Source organism: Schistocerca americana, chromosome 1 (genome assembly GCF_021461395.2).
Source record: "Schistocerca americana isolate TAMUIC-IGC-003095 chromosome 1, iqSchAmer2.1, whole genome shotgun sequence".
Taxonomy (NCBI): domain Eukaryota; kingdom Metazoa; phylum Arthropoda; class Insecta; order Orthoptera; family Acrididae; genus Schistocerca; species Schistocerca americana.
The window spans coordinates 20,710,391-20,731,316 of NC_060119.1; the positions used below are offsets into that span (position 1 = coordinate 20,710,391).

The following is a 20,926-nucleotide window of genomic DNA, read 5'->3' on the forward strand; positions in this document are numbered from 1 at the left end:
ATTCCTTGACCTTTTGTTGCCATTTCGCTTTCCCTCCCTTTGCCAATATTCCTCCCTGCCCGCTTGCTTACCGAGCTGTCAGTGTCTCCTGTACAGCAACCCCCCTCCCTCCCTTTCCTCTCCTCTCCTCCACCTCCCTCTCCCCTCTCCTCCTATCTCCCTCTCCCCCTTCCAATCGTTACTCAGTCTGTACATTGACCGAGCAGTGAAGGAAACTAGGGAGAAATTTGAAAGAGAGAAAATAAAGACTTTGCTTGCCATTGACATTGTAATTTTCCCAGAGCAGATAAAGAGCTTGCAAGACCAGTCGAACAAAGTTGACGGTGCCTCGAAAAGTTTTCACTCGGTGACACGGAGACGGGCAGTAGCGAGCGAAGCTTTTGACAGACGGAAAACTGTGTGAATGTCGAATGTAGAATGTTATGAAAACACTTTCTGAAAGTGTTTGTCTAGTTCGTGGCTTCACGCACAAATAATAGTCTGAGTTTTGGTGCTACACATTTATTCGGCACACTCCTGCCCTGCCTAATGCTCTTAGAAAATTGCTTAATCGGTAGTCGGCCTAGTTATCGGTACCGTGTTTGGCATCTTCACTGTTGTCAACATGTCATCTGCAGTTGTTTGTTTAGGTTAATAAACAGTCGGAAGGTCGAAGGAGTCAATACGAGTGAACGGTGGGGCACGGTACACCAATTAGAAATGTGAGATCTTCAGTTCGGCGGTCGCAGTTCTGGATGTGTGAGAGAGCGGGTCGGCCTTTGACGGTAGATCCCTTCTGTCTACTTCCCGTGATGTCTCGTCTCAATCTGATCCTTCACTTCGTCGAGGAGGTCGGTGTAATACTTTCTGGTTATGCTGCAGGCCTCGTGTGGATGGCCCACCGTCAGAACTCTTTCTTTCTCTCAGAAAATGGACCTGACAACTCATTTTTGCTAGATTTACCGGTGTTGAATTTCTTTGGTTGTGGGGACCACTGTGGCACCATTGGTTTGACAGTATCTTAGTTTCAGTGTCACGAATGTTGAGCCAGGTTTTATCCACAGTCATTAACCTACGCAAACACCCCATTGCGACAGCAAAATGGGCCGAAACAGCTCCGGGTGTCTCATGTGTTCCCTGTTCGAACATTCCTACATCCACTGAGGTGGAGGTTTCCTCGTGTGTAAGATATTGTTAATAATGAAACAGATTTGCTTGCAGGAGACATCCAGTGCCGCGAGTCTCATTTTGGTGGACATTAGGTTATCCTAAAGAATTGGCTTATGGACAGGATCATTTGTTGCCTGGGCTGATGATGATATGGACCACCCACAGCAGGATTTATCTTAAATGAGAAGATACTCATTCTTCAAACGAGCACACAATTTTAGATGGTGATGTAAGATGGATACATCTGCCCTAGTTTTTTGTGATGTCTCAGTGTGCAGATGTCTGGAAAAACAAAAGCTTCCTAATGCTTCCTGATCCTTTTTATGCCACTGCTATCAAACTTGAATGTGCAACTGCCACGTAACGATCTGACTGAACTTAAAAATAGCTAGAATAAGAGTTTATATTTGCTTATTTGCATAACAAGTTATCAAAGTTCCGTGGGCTATTAAATGAAGTTTTCAATTCCAACTGGAAGTCCAGTGTGGATGACAGACACAACAGACAGGTGAAGCCTGTTAAAATTTGCAAAAATAGTAATATGACTTTAATTCCATTACTCATTCTACACTAAGATTACAATCGTGAGCTGTTGCAGTTACAAAGAAATTAAATTTTCTACATTTCCTGTGTTTAATATAGATGAAAATAAATTCCAGTTGTTTGTACTAAATTAATGTAACTCATTTTTGCTCAGATAATTGTCGACTTAGCAATCCATTTCTCTGCAGCGCATCTTTTTTACATCACGAATTCAAGTGCTTATATGATGACAAATCATCACACGTGGTCATTGCCATAATGTCTGAAATGTGTGTAAGATTGAATACAAAATATTTATCTCACACACAGTATGTTCTTTCCAAAATTGCCTAATGGCCACAGCACCAAGTACGGACAAACGACGCCACCTCTGCTGCTGTCTGTTTCTCCCTGTCGACTACCAGCTGGATGAGAGTGCCATCTGCAGCAGTCTTCCTCCTCCTCCTCCTCCTCCTCCTCCAGGATCTCAAACCTGCAGACCGTTCTCCAGTTGCCAGGCAGCCAGTTTCCACTGGTTGCAGCTACTTCTAACCGACAATAACTGTGACACCTACACAGTGTATATGAGAGTTACTATGCCCTGCCTACAACTAGGCTACTCTTAGCTACCATTGAAATAGTATTCCTCTACAAAACTTAAGCACGGATAGGTACAGCAGCATAATGTGTTAACAGTTCGATGAAAGTGACCAAAAATGGGGGAGAATTTTGTGATAGTTCTGCCAGTCTCCAACAGACAACTGGATGTCACACGACACGATGTCAGTGCCTCTCAACACGAGACAGTAGAAGGAATGGGGAAAGACTCCGTGTCATCACTAGGCATGCAGTTCTGGTGCACTGTGGTGGTGGTGGTCTTCATTACAATACAGCCCAGAGACGACACTCGTACGACTTCGTACGGGGAAGAGTGTCGTCGAGAAACTGGAAGGAGGACAAAGTGTGAAGAATGGAGCCTAGGATTTTGGTATTGCTCATTGTAGTGACTCCGGGTATACCCTCGTATGGGAACGTAGGAACATGTTGTACACTCAGGAACATTATCAAACCTAATCATTTTCAGAATGAAGATTTGAGATGAAATGCTGACAAGTACAGCTGTGAGAGACGATCATAAGTCGTGCTCGGGTAGCTCAGTCGGTAGAGCTTTTGCCCTCGAATGGCGAGTGTCACGAGTTTGAGACTCGGTCTGGCACACGGTTTTAATCTGCCGGGATGTTTCTGATCATTTTGGTGGTCCAAGTATTGTGGCGAGTGGAGGCACGAAGTCGCACGGGTATACTGACTTCCGAATAGTCGAATATGGTACAGTTACCGATTGACGTTACTGCGACACTGTACCCCTTTCTCGTGTGCATTTTTCACAGGAGGTGACAGTGCACAACCTCTTGAACAGCACAGATAGAGGAGCTGTTGGAACGAATAGACATTAAATTAATGGACCGGCCTGCCTGTTCCCCTGACTTAAAACCCATTGAGCACATGTGGGATGCGTTGGTGGCATTTGTTGCAGCACATAAATGTGCATCAGTAGCCATCAAGCATTTCTCAGCTGGGCTGGTGGAGCAATGAAACAACCTGCTACAAGAACTCCTTACAGACCTTGTTGCCACCGGGGGGAGCTCATTGTAAAACATGCGTGCAGTCTGTGCTGATCACATGCCCTGTTAAGAACTGTGTCCTGCATTTTGTAATGTCCAGAAGACCACCATACATCGTGGTGACATTAGTGTAATTATTGTTTCTGATTAAAATTGTCATTTCTGTTTGTCTCGTGGCATATTTCTTTCAGCTAACCTTTCATACTGTGCTACAGCAGCGTAGCATTGACTGACAAAAAAAAGTGAAGAGCTCAGAGTATGTGGTCTGATGTCAGTTTACCTTTGTATACACGCACATGGTAGGCCGGTTTGTAAATGATTAGAGTTGCAGCTAGAACAGCCACGAGACTGCAGTAGTGGTATTTATGTTGTTACCAGACTCGGTAGGGTGTGCACAGTATCAGATGATGAACAATTGCTGTGAAGGACTTGAAAATGAGGCGTACACGTGTGTGTGTGCGTGTGTGTGTGTGTGTGTGTGTGTGTGTGTGTGTGTGTTTATCATCAGCACCTGACAGAGTTGGAAAGGGGCCTCATTGTGGGTCTCCATTTGGCTGGCTGGTCGAATTGTGCGGAATCCAGATTTGTGGTGCATTCAGATGTGACAGTGGCTCGATGTTGGACTGCATGGGAATATGAATGCAGGTATACTTGGCAATATCGTGTTCAGCCACATCTGAGCACCACAAGGGAGGCTCTCTGTATAGTGCAGCGTGCAAATTATAACTGTTTCCTCGTGTACATAAATGTCGACACACTGCGAGCCACCTGTTGGTATGAGGCAGAGGGTACTTGTGGCAGCACTATGATTTTCCACTTCCCCTTTCCCTGTTCCATTTGCAAAGGCGCGTGGAAAGAATGATTCTCTGTAAACTTCTGTACTGGGTCTAATTTTTAAGATTTTTACATTGTGCTCACTTGGCGAGACGTGGGAGAAAGTAGTATCCTGCGTGGTGCACGCAAACTCTCTTGCATTGTCTACCACTCCCGCTCCTATGCAGACTGAACTATCTAGTTACAAAACCTGCCATTCTCGAATGAAATTTTCACTCTGCAGCAAAGCGTACGCCAATATGAAACTTCTCAGCATGTGTGTGCTGGACTGAGACTCAAACTCAAGATCTTTGCTTTTTGTGGTTGAGTGCTCAGTGTGTAGAGCACTTGCCTGTGAAAAGCAGAGGTCCCAAGTTCAAGTCTTGGTCCTGCACACAGGTTTAATCTGCCAGGAAGTTTCATGCTGTTCTTCATTGGATCTTGCATCTCTCTTCTATTTATATTGTCCTGTAAGGGGTCCCACACTTACAACCAAATACTCAAGAATCAGTCAAATTTTTGTTTTGTAATGTTTTGTTGAATGACTTCAATTTCCTTAAGATTTCTCCTATGAATCTCAGCCTGAAGTCTGCTACCCCTGCAATTTGTTTTGCGTATTCATTCCACTTCAGGTTGCTCCTAGGTATTTTAGTGACTGTTACTTTGTTGAGTGATTTGTCACCAATAGTGTAATTGTACAGTAGTAGGTTTCTTCACCTATGTATGTGCAATATACAGGGTGGTCCATGGATAGTGACTGGGCAAAATATCTCACGAAATAAGCATCAAACGAAAAAACTGCGAAGAACGAAACTCGTCTAGCTTGAAGGGGAAAACCAGATGGCACTATGGTTGGCCTGCTAGATAGTGCTGCCATAGGTCAAACGGATATCAACTGCATTTTTTAAAATAGGAACCTCCATTTTTTATTACATATTCGTGTAGTACGTAAAGAAATATGAATGAATGTTTTAGTTGGACCACTTTTTTCGCTTTGTGATAGATGGCGCCGTAATAGTCACAAACATATGGTTCACAATTTTAGACGAACAGTTGGTAACAGGTAGGTTTTTAAAATTAAAATACAGAACATAGGCACGTTTGAACATTTTATTTCAGTTGTTCCAACATAATAGATCGGGTTAAGTTCATGGTGAACTGACAGTCGCTGCACCAATCGCCAATCCTCCCCAGGCCTTCCTGAAATTTGCGACAGTCTTATGCCATTGTTACCTTGTTATGGACACCATCATCATCTGCGAACAGCCTCGTGGAGCTTCTAAGTTGTCCACTGGATTATTTGTATTTATAGTGAACAGAAATGCCCTATCACACTAAACGATGTTGTATTTGTGAGCATTTGTTCAACAATGCTTCTGGTATTTTTGTCTATCCCCGACTCATAAAGTATGGTAACATATCCTGGTGACACTGCAGAAGTGGGACTTCTGGGGCAACTGGTCCATCTTTATACAAAACCGTATGTTCTTTAGAATTAAGAGCTGTATCAACTCTTAGGAAACTACACAGACTATATAACAGAGAACCTAAGGGGTCTGTTTTAACCACCACCCGCTTTGCCTTTCCAGTAAGCATAATTGTGATTGCCTCAGGATCTAATGTCTTATTGGTACTGTGCTTCTGTGATCTTTGCCTGTGTTACAGCTCCTCATCACTATAGTCTGCTGAATGAATGTGATCTCTAAGTGTAGAACATAGATGTGTGCTAAAAATTTCATGTACCGTATTTCGTTGGTGAAATCCCAGATTATGCACTCCCACGAGTTCAAATCTGTTCACCTCCACCCTGAATTAGACGCAAAACACTAACATTTGGCAGTTATTGATTACGCTCATTTCTTGAGTTCACTCAATAGTAAGTTTACCTGGTGCCACACAGCAAGCAACTAATGGCTATTTATGTTTGGGAACTTGACTTTTTACCTCAGGTTGGAAATACCTGTGGAGAAGAGATGGAACTTTCATCACAAAATTATGTGCATAACTCGTCTTAACCCCACTAGATTATGGTAGTCTCACAGAGAAGTCACTGCACCTTCCCTGTACATGATGGCAAAGTTTAACTTGCAATGAGAGCTTCCCATATGTGGCCGATAGACAGCTTCCTGATGGAGGCAGTATTCTTCCCCTGAAGATATGCTCTCAACAACTTGTAATTAATTATTGATAAGGGGTAAAAAATTTAGACTCCCAAAAGTCCTTGTTATATAATCTTCTTCTTTAACCTCAAAATGTATGTGCTTAGAAATGGTTTTAAAAAATAAGAAATGTGGCCAGCCATCATACGTTGCATGATATTGCCCAAAGATAGAGGAAAAGGATATTCATAAGTCAATTATAGTTTCCTCAAAGCCCCTTATATACTGTGTGAATGTAGTATTTATGCAGCAGAATTAATAACTGTAATTCAGGTTGTCAACTGTCCGAAAATTAACTCCACTCGAGAACCTCTTATAAGCAATCATTTTCTTCTCCTGGAAGTAAGAACATGCCTTTGAAAATTTCCCATAGTATATGACATCGGACTGCTGTTACATGGCTTGTACAGAATAGGTGCCATCATTTTGTTCCTTTGGATACAAAGCCATGCTGGCATTCTAGGAAATGGGTTTGTGGATCAGCTGTCTGATTCAGCCTTCAAAAGTAACTGTTAATGCATTGGACATACCAAGTACAAATATGAATGTATATTCTGACAGTACGACTGACACACTGTGAAGTGAGTATGTGGGGTCCAACGTATGCTTGTCGACTGCCCAGATCAACCTAAATTTGTGCTTGATACATGGAGTTTGACTGTTGTATGAAATTTATGTAATAACACTTGCGCGACTGGACCTGCTAAAGTGTTAGTTTTAGGAATATTAGATCTACAGCATAAGAAACAGCTTGTACAATCCATACTACGGGTATGGCAGATTATGCTTCTATTGCAAGTGTGGTATTAAAATACCCACAAGAATGTGGCTACTATAACAAATTTGAGAATTTTTACCAAGATATGTCTCAACAACAATGTAGTCGAATTAAGTCGGGTGATGCTGAGAGAATTAGATTAGGAAATGAGACACTTAAAGTAGTAAAGGAGTTTTGCTATTTGGGGAGCAAAATAACTGATGATGGTCGAAGTAGAGAGGATATAAAATGTAGACTGGCAATGGCAAGGAAAGCGTTTCTGGAGAAGAGAAATTTGGTAACATCGAGTATAGATTTAAGTGTCAGGAAGTCGTTTCTGAAAGTATTTGTATGGAGTGTAGCCATGTATGGGAGTGAGACATGGACGATAAATAGTTTGGACAAGAAGAGAATAGAAGATTTCGAAATGTGGTGCTACAGAAGAATGTTGAAGATTAGATGCGTAGAATACATAACTAATGAGGAGGTATTGAATAGAATTGGGGAGAAGAGGAGTTTGTGGCACAACTTGACAAGAAGAAGGGACCGGTTTTTTTGGACATGTTCTGAGGCATCAAGGGATCACAAATTTAGCATTGGAGGGCAGTGTGGAGGGTGAAAATCATAGAGGGAGACCAAGAGGTGAATACACTAAGCAGATTCAGAAGGACGTAGGTTGCAGTAAGTACTTGGAGATGATGAAGCTTGCACAGTGTAGAGTAGCGTGGAGAGCTGCATCAAACCAGTCTCAGGACTGAAGACCACAACAACAAACAATGTCTCGACAGTTTAAATGTGGTTATAGCTGTTATAACGATATTACTATTTAGCTTTTTTCCATGCGAAGCATACTCACAACTGCAATTAGCATTGGAGAAAGTGCAAAATAAATGTTTATTTGTTCAAAGCGCTACTAAATTCAACTTTAAATTTGCAGTTCAGCTTTACAGTTGCTTCTCATATAATTATTATACGTGTTCTGGCTGCAACAAAGCCTTTTCCTTTCACAGTTTATTGCTGTTTTTATAATTGTCTATCTGCATTTTGTCTCTTCATGTATGAACCTTTAATTGATCTGTTTGAATAGTTCAATTATTTGTGCACTTACATGCATACACCTAGTTTTAGACAGCAGTCACAAACCACATGTAGTATAATTGTTGTTGAAGGTAAGATTACCATAAACCACAGGGAATTACTAGACACAGTCATGTTGCGGAGCACATGCCCTTCCCTTCCTCTGCCAGTTGAACTCTCCTCCAGCCAGTTCCAGGGGGAATTAAATAAGGCTTAACGCAGACTCCAGACCATGGTGCAGCTCGATGCTTGTCATGTTAACAAACTTGGCCAGGTGTGAGAGAAGTGGTGGGTAGCAGAAAAAAAAATCCATGGACCTACAGATCCGTAACCAGTACATAACTGCTGAGCCAATTGCTTTTCTTAGTCTCGGGGTAGAAATCCTCATAACGAAGGACGTTTCGACACACAGTTAACTGGTGTGACATGCATGTGACAATAAATATCTTTCTGAATTGGTGGAAGCACAACTCACAATGTTCTAGCCTAGTAGAAATTATACAGCAGAAGTGAGGTATTAAAAACCTGACGTATCATCTGGTTTCACAGATACGCCTTGTGCAAAAATGTATATCACATTTATGATTGTCTTGTTACTTGTTCACAGATGCACCTGCCAATGAGAGGGAACAGCTGTTCATACAAAAAATCAGACAGTGCTGCGTGTTGTTTGATTTTGTGTCGGACCCACTGTCTGACTTGAAATGGAAAGAAGTGAAAAGGGCAGCACTCCACGAAATGGTGGAGTACGTGAGCTCGCAGAGGGGTGTCATCACGGATGCCATCTACCCGGAAGCTGTCAACATGGTATACACTTCCTCTGATTCTAAACAGTATTTGTGTGTCTTTTTTCTTTATATGAACAAGTTCCGAAAATGCCGACTTATGACTGCAAAACACTGTGCTGTGCGCCAAATATCTGCAAAACCAAAACTGACACACAGGGAGAACTCGTGCGGCAGACCGGGAGCTGCTCTGTCGGGCATTTTGAAATTAAACAAATGACATGGCCTGGTAATAGCTGCACTACTGCATGCTGAAGTGTTGAGTCACGAAGATCAGCAGTGCCCAGTCACAAAACACTTAGCAACCTGAAGCCTTTGGGCATCTCGGCTTTACAGAACTGGCAAACAGAGTGCTTGAGAAAAAGCTGATAGATAGTGATGACTGCAATGGTGACAGGACATTAAACTGAAATCCCCATGCCTTTCTTGTTGACATAACTCCTAAGGACAGTTTGAATTTTTCAGAAATTCTTATAGTAATCTGTCATGATATTAGAAGTATCTGACTTCGCTATCAGAGGCTTGTAGTAAGAGTTTGCATCTCTTGCCATTTTATCTTTAGTCTTTCAAGAAAGATGTGCTGGGTACACTAGTATTAAGTTGTACTGACACATTATGAGTGCCACCATTTGCTTGTTAACATCTTCTGCTATACTTTGTGAACAACTGTGAATGCATGGCAGAGGGTACATTTCTCTGTATCAGTTAGTAAGGTTTTTTCCCTGTTCTATTCACATGTGGAGTGCAGGAAAAATGGTTGTTTAAACACCTCAATGTTTGCTGTAATTAATCTAATCTTGTCCTCGTGATCCCTGCAGGAGTGATATGTAGAGGCTGTAGTATATTCATAGAGTTATCATTTAAAGCCTATCCTTAAAACTTTAACAGACTTTCTCGGGATAGTTTGTGTCTATCTTCAAGAGTCTGCCAGTTCAGTCAGTGTGTGTGTGTGTGTGTGTGTGTGTGTGTGTGTGTGTGATATATATCTCCCATGGGTCAAACAAATATGTGACCATTCGTGCTGCTCTTTTCTGTACGTGTTCATTATATCCCCTTGTTAGTCCTATTTCATTTGGGTCCTACACACTTTTCTAGGATGGATTGCACAAGTGATTTGTAAGCAATCTTCTTTTTACAGTGATTGCATTTCCCCAGTATTCTACTAGTAAACCAAAGTCTACCACATGCGTTACCTGCACCTGAGCATATGTGATCATTCCATTTCACATCCCTATAAGGTGTTACACCCAGATCTTTGTACGAGTTGATAGACTCCATATGTGTCTCATTGATATTACTGTCATGGGATACTAACATGATTGGTTCTGTGAAGTTTGCAATTTTATATTTCTGAATATTTAAAGAGATTTGCCTTTCTTTTCACCACTTTGAATATTTCTTTAAGACAGTACTTCATTATAGATAACAGCATCATTTGCAAAAAATCTGATGTTACTACTAACATTTTTCGCAAGGTAGTTAGCTTGAAATGTTAACAACAAGGGTCCCAATATAATGCCCTGGGGCACACCCAAAGTTACTTCTACATCTGATGATGACACTTTATCGAAGGTAACTTGTTGTGTCCTCCAAACCAAAAAATCATTAATCCAATTGCAAATTTTGATCGATACTCCATACAATCATACATTTGATAGTGTGTGGATGTGACACTGAGTCACATACTTTCTGTAACTCAAGAAATACAGCATGTGCGTGACAGCCTTGATGCAAAGTGTAGCCTTGATGCAAAGTGTTCTGTATGTCGTAAGAAAACTGTGAGTTGGGTTTCGCATGATGATGATTTTGGAATCAGTGCTGGTTGACGTGGAGGAGGTCGTTCTGTTAGAGATAGCTCTTTAGGTTTGAGCCCCAAATACATTCAAAGGTTTTACAACAAATTGATGTCAAGTATACTGGAAGATAGTTTTTTAATCACTTCTATGTGACCTGCAATTTCTTCCAATTACTAGACATGAAATTTTTTTTCAATTTTTTTTTCAAGGAATCAATGATTAATTATAGTTAAGAGGTACTAACTCAGCTGCAAATTCAGTATAGAATTTGATAGGGGATACCATTGGGCCCTGGAGTTCTCTTCAGTTTTAATGATTTCAGCTGTTTCTCAACACATCTGTTACTAATGCTTATTTGACCTCTTTTTTTTTAAAGCATTACGAGGAGAAAGTTGGGCAGGTTTTCAGAGTTTTTCTTTGTGAAGTAACATTTGAAAATGGAATTAAGCATTTCAACTTTTGCTTTGCTACCCTCAGTTTCAGCTCGTCTCATTTGCAAGTGACTGGACATGAACTTTGCTGCCACTAGTGGCCTTTACATGTGACCAAAATTTCTTTGGGTTTTGAGAAGATTGTTTGACAAAATTCTGCTACAGTAGTCATGGAAGGTCTCATGCATTGCTCTCTTAATAGCCAAATGTGTTTGATTTAGTGTGTCTCTACGTATAGCCTTTATGCTTCATTGTACATCTATTATGCAGTAGTATCTGTTTCTGTGGAAGTTTCTTTACAGTGATTGTATACCGTATGAGCTCTCTCCCATCTTGAACTATTCTAAGCAGTATCCACTGCATAGTCAACTATTCTTTAAAACTAGAGCCATAGCTCCTCTGCATGCTTAAGTAAAGTTACGCATTGAGATTTATATAGGTTCAACTTTATTTGCTGTTGTGAATAGGAGCTTGTTACATTAAGGTTGATTGCTTTCATTACTCAAATATGGAACGTCATATGGGGGAAATAATTCCACTTTCCTACCCAACAAGAAAGTAGGAGCAAGTTGCATCAGTGTGTAGCCAGCAATGACCCAGGAGGATTTTTAGTCACCCAAACACCCACTATCACACAAGAACAGGATCGAGCCTAATCAAATTGGTGACATTGTCATACATGGTTCTGTGCCTCAAAAGATACATAATTTCCATTTGAAAGCCCACACAGTTTGTTACAAAACAGTTCCCTCATTTTGGAATCAGGTTTATAATAAAAATAAAAGCATTGATTCTATAATTGATTTTCAAGACATTGCACTAAGAATGCAATATTAACTTTAACAACAGCAAACAAAATGCTTGCACTCATGATCACCAGTATCCTCATTAATGAGAGAAAATTTCCAACTAAGACCAGAGAAGAGGTGCAAAACTTCTGTGACCTGCTCAAGCAGACAATAACCTATGTGAACAAAGACAACACTAAGATACTATTATGCCCAAGTCGAAGAGGATAAATATACCAAGATATGCCTTTGATACTGACACCATAGGAACATAGCAGTAGGAAAGGCCAGAGACTTCCTGTACTGTGCAGACAGCATAACCTCATCTCTAAATCCACATTTTTCGAAAGGAGTCCATGAAGGGTCATGAGGCACGATAGAATAGACCAACTGACAAAAACACAATGTATGGCATTGAATAGTAGACTGAAAAGCAACTCAGTGACCTGAAAATTAAGATGCTAGGAAATATTTACACAACCAGGTGTAATATAAGGAAGTGAAACCATTTTCAAAACAGATATCACTGCAGGAACAGACAGAATACTCAAGACAGACAGAATAATGATCAGAAAATACATAAGTTGACAAAATTCCAAAATTGACAGCAGTCATATTTTTGTGATAAATGTAAGTATTTGTCAAAACAGCAGGTTAATTCGAAAAAGTTGGTTGTATTTGTCCAGTAGTCAAAAAGCTGAATCCAGGAAGATAGAAATGGAAGCCACGCATGGGATTGATTGGGCAAGGCTTAGTGTGAAGGATGAGCATGAATTTGTTAATTAGGTAGTTAGCTTGTTCAGTGGATCATTTTGCATGATAAATCATAACAACATGTTTGTTCAGTGGATCATTTTGCATGATAAATCATAACAACATGAACAAAGTCATTCAACATTCACATTGCAAATTAATTTGTACATTGTAATTGCTGAAAATTTGTAGTTTTTTTAGAAAAAAAGAGAGATACAGATATGAAATGATAGTTTCTTTCCCACTACCTTTTGCACATTATGATAATGGAAATTCTTCTATGGAATAGGAGGAGTTGTGAAGGAGAAACTTTCTCAACTTGTTTTCAAATTTTACTTTGCTGTTTATCAGACATTTTATAATACAGGTGACTTATGTATTTAAGAAAGATAAAAGAATGACCCACAAAATTATAGACCAATACCCTTAACGTCAGTTTTCTTCAGAATTCTATAACATATTCTAAGTTCGAATATAATAAATTTTGTAGAGACTGAAAAGCTTATGTCCAAGAATCAGCATCCATTTTAGAAAGCTTTGCTTTTGTGAAACTTGGCTAGCCCTTTTATCACATGATATATTGCAAACTATGGATAAAGGGAAACAGGCAGTTTCCATATTTCTAGATTTCCGAAAAGCATTTGACACGTGGTCCCACTGCTGACTGTTAACAAAGGTTTATTTATTTATTTATTTACTGTCCATATAACAAAAAGTTTTTGGAAATTGTCTGGAAAATTTAGCTTACATTACACATATACAGTGAAATATTTACATTTTTTCATAACAACGTATGGATGACACACATGTCTATACACACTATTTTTCAAAAGAGCACTACAAGTGGATTCCTCTATAGTGTCACACAATTTACCTTATATTATAATAATAATATTTATAATAATACAGTATATAATTACATTCTTTCATACCTTTGATAGATCGGAGACATTGTGTATATACACTGTTTTCCAAGATGGCACTAAAAGTCCTCTATAGAGTAACAACACTTCTCTATTAATAATTGCTTCAGTCTACTCTTAAGCATATTTAGATTTGCTTTCTTGAGTTCACAGGGTAGTGCATTGTAGAAAATTGCTCACATTCTATGTGGGCTATGGTCCGTTGCCTTTTTATTGGTCACAATTCTATGAAAATTTTCCCTTCCCCGTGTATCTTAGTTGTGTACATTACTGTTTGTCATATTAAATTCAGGATTTTGTTTCACAAACATGACTGTCTGCAGTATATACATGGAGTACACCGTAAGAATTTTATGTTTTCTAAAGATGTCTCTACATGGCTCTCTCTTCTTTACCTTGGCTACCATTCTTACTGCCTTTTTTTGTAATCTAAAAAGTCTTATCTATATAAACTGGTGATGCCCCACCTGAAGGTGCGGATGAATCAACCCAAAATATATTTGGCTTAAGTATCATGGTCCAAGAGGGCTGAGACCCGTTTCAGTAGATACACATTTCTACTGATTTTCTTGCAAATATAATCTACATGTTCTTTCCATGATAAGTGTTCATCAACAACGATGCCCAAAAATTTATGCGAATTTGCATATCCAGGACCCAATGGGGATGTAAATACAGTATCAGTTATGGCAGCATTATAACTGAGGATGAACTTCATTATTATCGTTTTGTCTTTATTTACAAGAAGCTTGTTTACTGTAAGGTATGCGGACAGAGTATTGAAACTGATCTCGGTACTGTTAGCTGCAGACTGCCACAGCTGATGAAGGATATGTCATCGACATAGCTTACAACCATGCAATTTTTTGGGGTTCAAATAAGTTATTTACATATGCAAGAAACAGAAAAGGCCCTAGAATGCTTCCTTGAGGCACGCCACATTGAAGTGTCCTGAAGATTGATTTGATTTATAGGAGCTGCTCATTATTTTTATAAGTTAGCTTTACACACTGTTTCCTGTCTTTCAAATAGGAGGTAAATAGTTTCAAAGCTAATCCTCTCAACCCATACTCTTCTAGCTTACACAGAAGAATGGTATGATTCACAGCAGAGCAAGGTACGAGCATGCGGAATAGGTTCCCAGACATGTGAGTGGCTTGAGGTTGCAGACTTCTAAAGTAATATAACCCACTAGGTTCTCCCCGAAGACCAGTGTTCGTTGGAGACAAGTGCCCCAGGGAAGTGTGATAGGACCATTATTGAATTGAATTGAATTGAATTTTATTTGATCCTGTAAGATTACATCATGTACAGTAATGTACGTGTAATATAGGACATGTCAAAGTATTAACATTCATTATCACTTATTTTTCTACACCTTTAGCTTACATTTTTACAATATTGATAATGAATAACAATATATACAAATTTAATGGCATAAGAATTCTGCAACACTGTAAAACTCTTTTTCGATGAGATAGTCCTTAAGTTTCTTTGGAAAGTCATTGTCAAGTACACTATCATGCAGGTTTTTAGGCAGACTTCTTAGTAGTCTGATACCAGAGTACTGGGGTCCTTTTTCTAGCATTGGCAGTCGGTAGGGTATGCTCTGTACTTCAGTCTTCCTTCTTGTATTGTGGGTGTGTACACTAGCATTTGTAATCCAGTCCTCACTACCTTTTGTAATGTACATAATTGTTTTGTATACAGTGTGTTACAAAAAGGCACGGCCAAACTTTCAGGAAACATTCCTGACACACAAAGAAAGAAAATATGTTATGTGGACATGTGTCCGTAAATGCTTACTTTCCATGTTAGAGCTCATTTTATTACTTCTCTTAAGATCACATTAATCATGGAACGGAAACACACAGCAACAGAACGTACCAGCGTGACTTCAAACACTTTGTTACAGGAAATGTTCAAAATGTCCTCCGTTAGCGAGGATACATGCATCCACCCACCATCGCATGGAATCCCTGATGCGCTGATGCAGCCCTGGAGAATGGCGTATTGTATCACAGCCGTCCACAATACGAGCACAAAGAGTCTCTACATTTGGTACTGGGGTTCCGTAGACAAGAGCTTTCAAATGCCCCCATAAATGAAAGTCGAGAGGGTTGAGGTCAGGAGAGCGTGGAGGCCATGGAATTGGTCCGCCTCTACCAATCCATCGGTCACCGAATCTGTTGTTGAGAAGTGTACGAACACTTCGACTGAAATGTGCAGGAGCTCCATCGTGCATGAACCACATGTTGTGTCGTACTTGTAAAGGCACATGTTCTAGCACCACAGGTAGAGTATCCCGTATGAAATCATGATAATGTGCTCCATTGAGCGTAGGTGGAAGAAACTAAAATGAGCTCTAACATGGAAATTAAGCGTTTCCGGACACATGTCCTTATAACATCTTTTCTTTATTTGCGTGTGAGGAATGTTTCCTGAGAGTTTGGCTGAACCTTTTTGTAACACCCTGTATATACAACGATGAAAAAGTTAAGATACCTAACTTCTTGAGACAGTTTCTGCACGTTTCAGAGGTCTTTCTTCTTAAAATGGTCCTAGAACACTCGTTTAGTCTCTTGTTTGAGTTTCCCCACACAGTCACTCCATACTGTAAGTATGGTTCGAAAAGTCCATGGTATACTGTACACAGAAGGTTCTTGTCTGGATACTGTGATAGCTGTATCATTAAGAATATGACAGAGCTCAGTTTCTTACAGACATTATTAATATGTTTTTTTCCATTTCAGTTCGTTATCCACAAGAATACCTAAGAATCTAACAGATTCTACTTCTTCCAGCCTTGTTCCATCAACCTCTAAATCCATGTCTACAGCCTTCTCCTTGTTTTTAAACACTGCATACATAGTCTTTTTTTAGATTTGTAACCAGTTCATTTCCCAGCAGCCATTGAGCTGTGACATTTTCAAATATGTGTGCTCTTCTCTCAAGCTGTTCCATATTTTGGTCACTATTTAGTATTGTCATGTCATCAGCATACAATATTTTCTTTTCTTCATCCTCAACACCTATATCATTAACAAACACATTAAATAACAATGGTCCCATCACTGAACCCTGCGGCACTCCATATTTGATGGGTTTGGTTTCTGATTGGTATGAGTTTCCTGATGATACGTACTGCTTGCGGTTCTTGCGGTTGCACAAGTATGATTTTATCCATTCACCTGGTTGCCCTCGAATGCCATAGTTGCCTAATTTTTGTATCGGCATTTCATGGTCAATGGTGTCAAATGCATTTCAAAGATCCAGAAACATTGCAGAGATAATCTTTTTCTCATCTAAGGACTGTAAAATGCATTCTGTTAGACTGAAAATTGCTGATTCTCTAGATTTACCCTTTCTGAAACCATGTTGTGAGGGTATGAGAACGTTATGTTCGTCCAAATAATTAACTAATCTAAAAACAAAGATGATGTGACTTCCAAACGAAAGCGCTGGCAGGCTGATAGACACACAAACATACACACAAAATTCAAGCTTTCGCAACCAATGGTTGCTTCATCAGGAAAGAGGGAAGTAGTGGGAAAGACGAAAGGATTTGGGTTTTAAGGGAGAGGCTAAGGAGTCATTCCAATCCCGGGAGCAGAAAGACTTACCCTAGGGGGAAAAAAGGACAGGTATATACTCGTGCGCACACACACACATATCCATCCGCGCACACACTCACAGACACAAGCAGACATTTGTAAAGGCAAAGAGTTTGGGCAGAGATGTCAGTCGATGCGGAAGTACAGAGGCAAAGATGTTGTTGAAAGACAGGTGAGGTATGAGCGGCGGCAACTTGAAATTAGCAGAGGTTGAGGCCTGGCGGATATACGAGAAGAGAGGATATACTGAAGGGCAAGTTCCCATCTCCAGAGTTCTGACAGGTTGGTGTTAGTTGGAAGTATCCAGATAACCCGGACGGTGTAACACTGTGCCAAGATGTGCTGGCTGTCCACCAAGGCATGTTTAGCCACAGGGTGATCCTCATTACCAACAAACACTGTCTGCCTGTGTCCATTCATGCGAATGGACAGTTTGTTGCTGGTCATTCCTACATAGAAAGCTTCACAGTGTAGGCAGGTCAGTTGGTAAATCACGTGGGTGCTTTCACACGTGGCTCTGCCGTTGATTGTGTACACCTTCCGGGTTACAGGACTGGAGTAGGTGGTGGTGGTGGTGGTGGTGGTGGTGGTGGTGGTGGGAGGGTGCATGGGACAGGTTTTACACCGGGGGCGGTTACAAGGGTAGGAGCCAGAGGGTAGGGAAGGTGGTTTGGGGATTTCATAGGGATGAACTAAGAGGTTACGAAGGTTAAGTGGATGGCGGAAAGACACTCTTGGTGGAGTGGGGAGGATTTCATGAAGGATGGATATCATTTCCGGGCAGGATTTGAGGAAGTCGTATCCCTACTGGAGAGCCACATTCACAGTCTGATCCAGTCCCGGAAAGTATCCTGTCACAAGTGGGGCACTTTTGGGGTTCTTCTGTGGGAGGTTCTGGGTTTGAGGGGATGAGGAAGTGGCTCTGGTTATTTGCTTCTGTACCAGGTCGGGAGGGTAGTTGCGGGATGCGAAAGCTGTTTGCAGGTTGTTGGTGTAATGGTTCAGGGATTCCGGACTGGAGCAGATTCGTTTGCCACAAAGACCTAGGCTGTAGGGAAGGGACTGTTTGATGTGGAATGGGTGGCAGCAGTCATAATGGAGGTACTGTTGCTTGTTGGTGGGTTTGATGTGGACGGACGTGTGAAGCTGGCCATTGGACAGATGGAGGTCAACGTCAAGGAAAGTGGCATGTGATTTGGAGTAGGACCAGGTGAATCTGATGGAACCAAAGGAGATCCCTCTTTCCTGATGAACAACCGTTGGTTGCGAAAGTTGGATTTTGGGTGTATGTTTGTGTTTATTTGTGTGTCTATCAGCCTGCCAGTGCTTTCGTTTGATAAGTCACATTATCTTTGTTTTTAGATATATTTTTCCCACGTGGAATGTTTCCCTCTATTATATTCATATCATTAATTTGAACCCAACAATTACGTTTGTTATTGGCACTATTGCATTTCGAAGTCTTTTCTGTCATCTTATTTTCTCTTTCTGTTTTTCCAAGTAGTTTCACTTTCTATTCACCTTCTCCTCATTACCGAATCTACCATACAATTTTATGCTGCCAATATATACTCAATAATACGTAACCCACTTCCAAACCCTAACCAAAAAAAATTTTTTTTTCCACTTTCATCACTACCGCTGCTATAAAATCCACCGTTTTCAGTTCACAAACAGCTCCTTTCACCTATTAAACAACCATTTCGGCTAGTTCTAATAACTTTTGCTTTCTTTCCATTTTTCTCACATCACTGATCATTTTTAGCCGCTTCCCACAGGTTTTAATGTCATTATTTCTTCGTCAGACAATTGTCAGCCTCATTTTCATAATCAGTCATCACAAAACCACTCCTTTCAATACATTTACATGCAGTTTTTTCGAAATTTTCCCGAATTTCTCCACCCTTTAACGTGTTTTGGTGGCAACACAACCACCTAACCTATGTGCACATCCTTGTCTACCAACCCAAGTTCACCACAGGATCAACATAGCCCAGCTTAACCATCACTTTTTCACCTTTTTTCACACCAGATCTCCAGCTGCTTTCTAGTTCACCTTTATCTCTCCCCATATATTTTTTTCATTTCAGCCTCATGGTACACTTTCCACCTTCTAATACCATGTCACCCTCACAACACCCCCACAATGACCCCATTAAGTTTTATTTACATTCCCTCCGCAAACATGCCTTCTCCCTAGCCAGATTACGCTCCCATATTTTATTCTCTCAGGCTTGTCTGACATTTGGCATTACCCCCAAAGGCCTCACCCTTAAAGTTCCCATCTCTGGCTGTAACCCTTCTTTCCATCAGTCCCTATACCAGTTCCAAACTGAACAATCCATTGCCCTCACCCACCTAATTCTTCACCTACACATCAACTCGGCCAATGAACACACCCGTCAACTCCTATCCTTAACAAAAGTCCTCAATCTTTCCTCTCCCACATCCACACCGGCTATTCAGAGCATCCTCCTACAGGCCAACCGCAAATTAGAACAGCATGCCACCCTCCACCTCAAAAAAACTATCCATGTCCTGGTTTCCCACCTCCGGAAAGGCAACTCACTCACCCTTCACAACTTTTCCAGCAAACCTCAACCTCCTCTCATTGCACACAGGCCCAGTCTCTCCCATCTACTCAATCTCCCACTTCCAGCTCCACTCCCTCCAAAACCTCAAAATTCCAGTCAACACAGTCTGGAACCACAACACCCTAATTCAGTAGTTAACCTTTCCTCCAAACCTCTCTCCCAATCCGAAACCTCTGTCCTATCCAAAGGACTCACCTTCAGCCCCACTCCCAGATTCAACCAAACAGCCCTCGTCAAAGATTTACTGTACTACACTCTTACTCTCTGCTGGAAATATCACTTCGTTACGAAGAAAAATGATCCTAATCCTACTCCTAATGATCGAACTCCCCAAGACACTATCCAAATTGAACCCTGCCTGGAACAGTTCCGTCCTCCATCACAGTGGGACCCACCTCCTCTTCCTCAAAATCACCCTCTCCAAACCTTCCAGGAATTTCTGACTTCCAGCCTTGCCTCTCAATCCTTCTTAAAAACCTTAATCCTACTCCCAACATCACCACTGCTGAAGCCCAGGCTATCCGTGGTCTGAAGGCTGACTGATCCATCGTAATTCTTCCGGCGGACAAGGGTTCCACGACCGTGGTACTTGATCGTCGGGAGTATGTGACTGAGGGACTGCGTCAGCTTTCAGACAACATTACATACAAAGTTTGCCAAGGTAATCCCATTCCTGAGGTCCAGGCGGAGCTTCAAGGAATCCTAAGAACCTTAGGCCCCCTACAAAACCTTTCACCTGACTCCATCAACCTCCTGATCCCACCGACACCCCGCACCCCTACCTTCTGCCTACTTCCTCAAATTCACAAATGCAATCATCCCGGCAGCCCCATTGTAGCTGGTTATCAAGCCCCCACAGAACTTATCTCTGCCTACGTAGATCAACACCTTCAACCCATTACATGCAGTCTCCCATCCTTCATCAAAGACACCAACCACTTTCTCGAACGCCTGGAATCCTTACCCAATCTGTTACCCCCAGAAACCATCCTTGTAACCATTGATGCCACTTCCTTATTCACAAATATTCCGCACGTCCAGGGCCTCGCTGCGATGGAGCACTTCCTTTCACGCCGATCACCTGCCACCCTACCTAAAACCTCTTTCCTCATTACCTTAGCCAGTTTCATCCTGACCCACAAC

The 20,926-nt window shown here is 41.0% G+C and overlaps 1 protein-coding gene across 3 annotated transcripts in view; it reads left to right on the forward strand.

Moving 5' to 3' along the window:
* The window catches only part of LOC124545827 (serine/threonine-protein phosphatase 2A 56 kDa regulatory subunit gamma isoform), a 327,568-nt gene that overhangs the window by 188,003 nt on the left and 118,639 nt on the right, over positions 1 to 20,926 (forward strand). For all 3 annotated transcript variants that reach the window (XM_047124783.1, XM_047124792.1, XM_047124799.1), the window contains one exon: positions 8,707 to 8,906. In XM_047124783.1, coding sequence (XP_046980739.1) covers positions 8,707 to 8,906 — 200 coding nt within the window. The remainder of the gene's footprint in view (positions 1 to 8,706; positions 8,907 to 20,926) is intronic.